This window comes from Poecilia latipinna, unplaced genomic scaffold (assembly GCF_001443285.1).
Source record: "Poecilia latipinna isolate Pla-1442-1.1 unplaced genomic scaffold, P_latipinna-1.0 Scaffold2721, whole genome shotgun sequence".
Lineage (NCBI taxonomy): Eukaryota > Metazoa > Chordata > Actinopteri > Cyprinodontiformes > Poeciliidae > Poecilia > Poecilia latipinna.
In genome coordinates this window covers 1-9,024 of record NW_015115337.1, presented here as the reverse complement: position 1 = coordinate 9,024, position 9,024 = coordinate 1, and the positions used below count along the sequence as shown (strand labels likewise).

The 9,024-nt window shown below is 41.9% G+C and overlaps 1 protein-coding gene and 1 pseudogene across 1 annotated transcript in view; one reads left to right on the top strand and one right to left on the bottom strand.

Moving 5' to 3' along the window:
* LOC106938892 (transcription initiation factor TFIID subunit 4-like) overlaps window positions 1-2,137 on the top strand; it is a 16,749-nt gene extending 14,612 nt beyond the window's left edge. Inside the window, exon 15 of the mRNA XM_015021086.1 lies at window positions 1,373-2,137. Coding sequence (XP_014876572.1) covers window positions 1,373-1,531 — 159 coding nt within the window. The 3' untranslated portion in view covers window positions 1,532-2,137. The remainder of the gene's footprint in view (window positions 1-1,372) is intronic.
* Window positions 2,138-3,316: 1,179 nt separating this feature from the next.
* Window positions 3,317-8,244, bottom strand: LOC106938897 (BTB/POZ domain-containing protein kctd15-like; annotated as a pseudogene).
* Between the last annotated feature and the right edge of the window lie 780 nt (window positions 8,245-9,024).

Genomic DNA, 9,024 nt, shown 5'->3' with positions numbered 1-9,024 from the left:
TGAGTTATTTTTCCCTTTGCTGTGGCTCACTGCACTAAATTAATAATACCTACATCTCCTGGTTTCATTTATTTAAGTTGTTCTACTGCAGCAGAGTGGCTACGGATGGCATGTGAAAGAATCGTCTTTCCGGATGTAAACAATAACATGCAAGAGGATATTGGACTCTTGACTCCTCCCCCATCCCGTAGGCGTTTACTTCCTCAGACAAAGGGGGTCAGAGTTCGCTTGGGGGGGCTAACGGGGACTCATGAAGCCCCTTGGCCCTCCATACCCTGGAGGCAGCCCTGCAGAAATGAGCTACAGGGTCAGAGGAGGGAGGGAGGAGGGAGCCATGTTCTCAGCAGACACTGAACCCTCTAACCCTCATGTCTGGGGTTTGGACTCTGTTAGCAGCTGCTGGAGATTTTCTGATTCTGTTCATTTAACATGAACTGTGAGAATCCATCTCTCTCCACAGTTTTTATTTTAGCTATCACACTCTGAGCTGCTCAGTCGAACAAATGTCTAATTAGGACTCGAGCATCAAGCCAAGTTTAGAGAGGAGTTAACTGGGGCTGAACGAATAATCAAATTAATCATTATTAATCAATTATTTAAATAATTGCCAACTAATTTAAGTAATCGATTAAGTAAACTTGAGTATACAGACTCAAAAAAATTTATTTGCCGAAAGAAAAACGGTTAGAGCAGTAATTAAGCAAAAACAATACTCTATATAGACATACATAGTGCATTTAAGATAAAAGAAAAACATTTGTACTGTGGCATAGACTCAGATTCACCAGGTTCAAAATCTGTGAAAAATATTCCTTTTAGGCTCCGTTTTCTGTGTAGTTATTAATCGGTTAATCCAACAGATTAGCCCCACACTGCATTTATAAATAGCCTTTGCTACAAATAATCAAGCGTACATTAAATAAATGCTGTTATTGTATTTTAGAAAATAAAATGTTCCATCTCTTTTTCAAAAAAGTAATTGAATTATTTACTTGTATTTTTTGATGTATAAAAAAACATGCTTAAGTAGTTAAATGAAAAATCAGCAGAATGTGCCGAATTCATTATTTGATTAATCATCAGAATAATCGTTAGGCCTCGTGTGAATGTCGCCGGAGACAAATCAACGTCCTGATGACCCTGAAAGCTTCATCCTGGAATCTGCTGCAGTGTTGTTCTCCTGTTGGCAGGAAAAACCGGAAAATCCCAAACAGATAAACCCAGTCTGATGCTGCCCAGCTCCAGAACCAGAGCAGAACATTCTGATTTGGACTTATTTTATAGACTGATGGATCTGAGAAGCTCATGAACTTCCTCTGCAGTTTTCCTCTTGACTTCCTGTAGTTTAACTCTCTAACCCCGCCCCCTTCAGGTGACATCGGGATCCGGTTCCGGCTCCTCTGCCTCCTCATCCCGGCAGCAGCTCCGGCAGCGGATCACTCGGGTCAACCTCAGGGACTTCATCCTGTGTCTGGAGCAGGACCGCAGCTCGGCCCGCTCCCTCATGCTCTACAAGGCCCTCCTGAAGTGATTGGCGCCCCCTGCTGGTCCTCCAGCGATAGCAGACAGGAGTGGTCCGGCTACAGAGCGCTGCTGGAAAAGGAGAACTCCCAACCACCAGGACGGGTTCTGCAGAGGAGGGAAGGTTCTGTTGGATTTGACCTGTTCAGAGACGTTTAACCCGTTTAGTTCAGAACTGAACCAGAATCATGTTAGAACATTTAGACGAAACGTTTTCTCACTCAGGGACAGTTTGGTTGTTTCGGATCGGCCTGATAAACACGCACTGCAAAAATACAAAATTTTACCAAGTATTTCTGCTTTACTTTCTAGTGCAAATATTTTTGGCACACATGAAATGAGACAAAATTTACTCAAAAGTAAATGTTTTCAAAATATAGGAGCTTGTTTTAAGTCAATAATTTATGAGTATTTACAAAAACGTACTGGTTTTATCATCAAACATATTTCCTTTGTTATAAATTTAAAGCTCCTATATTTTGCTGAAAAGTTGCTTGTAAGTTGTTTTTCTCATTTCAAGTGTACTAAGATATTTTCACTAAAAACTAGAAGAAAAATACAGAGGAGTATTAGGGCTACCCTAAGAACATTTAGAAAATAAAATTAAAATTATTATGAGAATAAAGTTGTAATATTATAAATTTTATTCCCATATGACTTTATTCTCATAATATAGATTTTTTTCTTGGTATGGCGCAATGACAAAATATTTGGGCCAACTAGGAAAATTATAAAATATGAGAATAAAGTCATAATGTTTCAACTTTATTCTTATAATCAAATTTATTTTAGGGGTAAGAGGGAAATATTAGAATAAAGTCATCATGGCTATTATTGAAATATTTACTATTTTAATTTTATGATTTTATTTTTGTAATTTTAGTATTTTTCTTAGTATGGCATATTAGAGCTATGCTAAACCATATCATGAATTTATCCTAGAAATATTGACTTTATTCTCTTCATTTTTGACTTTATTCCCATATTAATTTGACTATATTTTCTTAATATGGCCCTAATACTCTTGTAAAAAATACTTGGTAAGATTTGGTGTTTTTGCAGTGTGATTGATCCTCATTGATCAATTACAGAACCAATAGTGAGCCTCATTCATGTAGTTTAAACTCCAGAACCAGTTCTGGACTGAAACTCCAGCCGGGCGCAGCAGAACCAGGTGAGAAACGAGGCAGGTGTGCGGTAGAACAGGTGGAACGCTCCTTTAACTGCAGCGGCTTTGTTTTAACTTCCCGCCATGTTGGACAGTGAGCTGCTCTCTGATTGGTTGCCAGCTTTTCCACGCCCCCCTCCAGCGCTGTACCTGAACAGGTGCCTTCTGACTGCTCGCCATGTTTTAAATGTTCCCAACGGTCGGATCGGTTAGAGGACGCTGTTTTAGAGAGTGTGTCTGTGTGTGTGCGTGTGTGTGTGAGAGAGAGAGAGAGAGAGAGAGCCGCAGACGGTTTAAAGGAACAGTTCAACAATTCAGGAACTGATGGAGGCCGGTCGGTTGGTGTTGGAGCGTTCCCCTGCAGGGAGCTGGTTCTCCGACACACAGGAACTCTCTCAGGTTCTGAAGGTCCGACATTCCTCCTCCCGGCAGACTGAGCTGAACCTGGACTCTGGAAAATTCTCGATGATGGAGCGCACTTGGACTTTTTAAGCTTTAACAGCTTTTAGTTTGGATCCAGCTCCTGAGCTTCAGGACTTATTTATATTTCCTACATTCAGCCTGATGCAGTTTTACACCGTTTGTACCTTTGTTACAAAATAAAATAAAGGAAGAAGAAACTTCTCGTTTCTTTTTAAACTTTTTATCTGCAACACAAATGTTAAATAAGAAGCTTAGAAAACAGGTTGGGTAGAAAAAGGAAGTTGAAAGCAGCAGCTGCTTCCGGTTTCAGTCCAGCGGTTCCTGTTTGATCCGGACCAGGGTGCTGCTAACGGACCGGCTCGGCCTCAGTTCTCGACACAGGACGTATTCGCTGAACTGGGTCGAGTCGACGCCGCCGCCGCAGGACGCTTTGATGCTGAAGCCTTTGAGGAAAAGACGCTCTAGAACCTGCAGAGAGCAAAGTAAGGGTTCTGATTAGGGCCAAAAATAAGTTGATTCACTACTCCCTTAGACCTTCTTTTAGTGTTGCAGATTGACTGCCGTCCAGCAGAGGGCGCTGCTGGTCATTCTTAAACTGAGTTATTGATCCAGAAACAAAGATTGCGGCCAAAGCAGAATGGAAAAAGATGGAGAATGCACTTTATGCTGCTCTGGTTTGAAATAAAAACACTCAAGCTACTTGTTATATTTTATTCATATTTCTAGGTTTGTTATTGTGAGAAAAATCACAATTTTCTGTTTATTTGGTTAGGTGACAAAATGTTAAAATTTAACCATTTGTTGTGGAAACACAGTCGACTCTTGATTTTAGCAGAATGGCTGCTTATCAATCAAATAGGTATTTGATCAATGAGGTCAATAAACTTAAGATTAATTCATTAAATGATAAAAGTAAGTTTCTCCCTAATTTAATCATTTCTGCCATCCAGCAGAGGGCGCCACTGGCCATAATTAAACAGAGCCAGATGATGCAGAAACAAAGATGGCGGAGTAAAACCACAACAGCAAAGGAACATGAAGACATGGAAATTTCTGAGTTTTGAAGTCAATTTCGTTCTTTTTTCTAGAAAATTTCAGAATTTCTTTAATGGAAATGTGTTATTTTTCTAAATCTACAATGGCCCTGATACTCCGTCAACGCAGGTATCTGCTCTGTGATTGGCTGGCTCACCTGTACTGAGTTCAGCCTGCAGTAGCCGTTGAGCGGGAAGCGGATGACGTGGGTCGGGTCGAGGTTCCAGCCGGCGTTCACTGAGTTGCACATGACGTCTCCGGTCTCAGGAAAGGCCTCCTCAATCAGAACCTTCTCGCCGCTCAGGGCAATCCGCTCGCCCAGATCGGGCGTGACCCGAACCACCAGGCACTCGCACGGCGCCGCCGACCGCCGGGCCTCGCGCTCCGCCTGCCAACGCTCCAGGTCCCGGACCATTGGCGCCAGCTGGTAGAACCGGGCCTCCTCGTACAGCTGGGGGAAATCCTGAGACGAACGAACAGCTGGATGAGAATCTGCTGCTGGAGGAACTGGATCAGTTCAGGAATCTGTTCAAAGACTCATATCCTCTGGATCTGATTTCAGTACTTTTAGGTCTGTTAATGAAATTATTGGGAAATATTTGGATTTCCAGGTTTTATTGACCAAAATATAATCTAGATTCCTTCCTTTTATTTTTGCTTTTTTCTCCTGCACTCCTTCCTTCACTCTTTTCTTTCCTTCATTCCTGTCCTTTCTTGTTTGCTTTTCTTTTCTTCCCCTCTAAAACCTATTTATTTTTCCTTCCCTCCTCTAACTCTTTGTGAGTGGTGAATGTTCTGACCCGGTCCACATAGGAAGTGACCCCTGTAGATGACCTTTGACCCACCTGAAAGTCTTCTGGCAGCAGCAGCTTGCAGGTCCTCAGGTAGCTCAGGATGAACCTGAAGATTTCTCCGTCTCTGTCGATGAAGTAATGCTGCTTCAGGCTGTCCAACACAATGGGCTCGCTGCCGCTGAACAGACGGCCGATCCTGGAAACCGATCACTTATCAATACCACACCAGCCGATCTGATCAGAGTAACAGAATCTCTGTACGTCCTAAACATTTAGAATGTTTTTTAATCACTATTCCATAATTATTAGATTAATTTAGCATAAAAGCTGCTTCACATCGTCCTATTTCAGATGGCCATGAATTCTGTGGAGGAAAATGTTATTATCTGATAATATATTATGACTTTATTACCAGATGATAAAATATTTCATCACAATCCTCTTTTGATTGTAAGAAAATATATAAAATTTTATATTAATCACATGAAATTTTATTTTATTTCTACAGTTCTGCTTTTTCTCCCCTTTGGTCTTTTCTTGTCAGAAATGTTTCCATTTCTTGCTTGCTAAGTAGCTCGGCCAATCATATTTAAAAAAAATATTTTAACTTATATTTTATCATAAAAAAACAGATTCAATAACAGTAAACAAAAATTATGATGAAAATTTATTTAAGAAATGTATGAAATTAAATTTGTTTTTAGTTTTACACTTTTTTCCCTCATCTTCTCTCCAACTTGCTGAGCCCCCACAGCGCCCCCTGGTGACCCAACATAAGTACATTACAACTATTACTCCATTAGTTTTTCAATACTCTACCCATCTCTGTGTAATATGAAGATAAATATCAGATATTTACTCTTATGTACTTACTGCTGAACTAGCTAGGACCATTGAAACACTGATTGTATTTTGTTGATAAATATTTCTCTTCCAAATTGATCAAGAATGTCAATACACTTTGTTTTTGTTGGTCAGGAAGCCATGGTTTAGCTATGCTTTCGCTTCCCTACCAAGATGGCGCGGATCACCTTTGGTTCAGACTTGTGGGATCTATGCAATCTCAATAGAATTGACTTTTTTTTCTCCACCTCTCGTCCAGACTGTTCTCTTCAAACTACAAATCAAACTTTGTCTGAACCAAATTGTTCCTCAGAACCAACTGTTTGAGTTTGCAGGTGTGTCATGATGATATGTAACTCATCACACCTGTTCACTCCGTCTCACCTGGAATCTGGAAACTTGGTGAGCGTCGCCAGGCTGCTGGTGTACATGTGTCCGCCCACGTCGATGTGAACCGGGGCGTTGGCCTTGGTGAGCTGGGCGGGGGACGGGATGCCCTGCGCCGTCATGGGGGAGACAGGTGAGTGGCTCAGAGACATCCTGGACAGGCTTCGACCCTCCTGCTGGACACAGGGAACAGGTGAGAGGAGCTTTAGCTATGGGTCATTAAAAAAACTTTACTTCCTGTTTCATTAAAAACGCTGAGTCCATTGTGAGTCATGTCTTCTCTTGTATCACCAGGGACAGTCGCCTTTCTGTAACAAAGGGCTAAACTGAAGATCCTTCCTGCTCACAGCATCACCATCCACAACGATTCTTTGAAGATTCTTGAATTATAAAAGTTACACCAATATTTAATCTTCCTTTTGGAATAAATAAAGTATTTTTGAATTGAGTAGAATGGTTAGTCTTATAAAGTGACAGCAACAGCTCTGGGTAATAACAGAGGAGATATTAGCATGATGTCCTGGGGGGTTAATGGGAGGGTCTAACTGGATTACCTCCCTCCACTCCCCATTCCCGGCACCACGAGGCTGTGAAGCATGAGGGAAACAGGAGTCTTGAATGCTGCCTGCAGCCAAACACCCACACGCCTCCCCATGCGCGTGCATGTGCCGTGATGTGACCTATAGATGGGAGCGTGTGCACAGGCACATTGTGTTTTCAAATATCTGCAGGTTTTAAGGCCAAACGGGCAGCTTTCTGCGCCTTATTCCAGTCCCCGTCAGGAAATCTGGACATTTAAGCCTCTTCTTACAAATTAAAACTAAAAGAGCGACTTGGCTAATTTTTTCCAGCTGATTACGGCTCTCCGAGGCCTTTAAGGGAATTCGGGTTGTAAAATATCTGTCAGCAGAGACGTCCAATGTATTAAAAATGCAGCTTTAAGTAGCTAGCGCTGCATTTCTGTCGGGAAGAACATGTAGCGAGTAGAGAAGGAAAAGTTCCATTTTAGTTTAAAAACCTACAACTTTAAAACTGGTATCTAGTGCCGATTTTAGAGGCTTATGTTTTTAGTAGCTCGTGTTGAGTTTGATGATATCGGTGCTTTGAACGAAATAAAGAGTCCATAAAGCATAAAACTGGAGGTTTTTAAATGAAGTCTGGTCTTACGTCAGGACCATCGACAGTGTTGAATATCAGGTTTAAACGAGCAGCGCGTGTTTTTTTCTCACCTGGGAGGACACGGACACGGAAGACATGGACAGCAGCTCGGTATCTCCAGCTGAAGTTCGGTTGGGTTCGGCTCCAGGCCCGCTCCACTTCGTCTCCGTCCTTTTGGTGAGGGTGCGTAAAGCAGAAACAAACCAGAACCAACAGAGAGGAGCGCAGGCTGCAGGACGAGTTTGCCCCGGGGCACCTCAGACCCTCGGGGCCCGGAATAGGTCCTCCTGCCCGGACTTGTTTTTGAGGAGCGGAACGCGGAGCGCGGGGCTCCGGCTGGTGACGCGCTCTGTCGGGGATAAACTGGGCTGCTCGGTCCGGTAAGGCTCATCACCATCCGCAGGGCTCAGACGCTGATCCACCCGGACATGAAGGTCCAACATCCCCCTGGTTCTGGACTAAATGGCGTCTGGCGTCACGCTTCATGCCTACCGCAGCCTGCGGCCAAATGCGCCATTTCAATTAATGCGCACTGATAGATGGAGATCTTCGCCGCAGGGCAGAAAACACCGGGCCGCTCCATGGCGCTCATCTGCCGGGTCCATGCTCCTCCTCCTGCAGCTGCTGCTGATGGAGGCGACGGACGGCAACGGAACCACCGACCCCTCTACGGATCTCAGAACCATAATGTACTGCACAGTGATAAAAAAAAAGAAAAAAAGATTTCAAATTCAAATCTTTCCAGGTTAAACCTCCCGCCGTTTCAGTATATTCTTGCTGCAGTTGATTAGTTTCTTTTGTCATTGTTGTGAGTCACACACTCTGCAAACAACTAATCGACATATTATTAGATGAACATAAGTTCAATCGATTAACTGACAGCATTAAACCTTCTTTTATTATTGTAGTTTGGCCACCATCCAGCAGAGGGCGCGGCTGGTCATCCTTATGCGGAGCCGTTGATACAGAAACAAAGATGGCGGAAGCCATACCAGAATGGGAAAGAGAAACGGTGGAACAAAGCGCGATTCTGTTTGAAATATAAATACTCGACAATCTCCTTTCGTTTCACCTGCTGTTATATTTTATAAATGTCAATATCTTGTTTATTATTGTGAGAAAACCACAATTTTCAGTTTATCCAGGTGTTTATTCTGTCAGAAACAACTGATGAAGTAATAACATTTAATGAAGTTTATGAAAAATGTAGTTCGATCCTCTTGACACTAGAGAAGAAACTTTTTTTGTTGTCAGTTTTATCCTTTGACTTATTGGTAGCCAAGTGATAAGATCAATCAAATTCAGATTATTTTATCAATCACCTGCTTCTGTAATTTCTCACTGTTTTTAACATTTTTACAAGCACAAAACGTTGCTAAAGAAACATTTCTTTAGCAACTTTTCAGAGTGATGAATCCAAGCATATGCAGAGAAAGTTGAGTGGAAGGAAAACATGTAATTAAAGGTAGAAAAGTTACAATATATCTGATTCCAGCCTTCACTAGAATCAGATATATTCTGGTTCACTTTGAAAGGACTGAGGCTACTTAATTTTCTCACTCTTTTTTCTAAAAGAGAAATTACAAATGACAGAAAATATTTTCAATAATTTGATGATGCGTTAAAAGATTAAATCTGTTAAACTGACACTAAAGTATAACTTCACAACAACCAACATTCCTCATTTTATCTTTT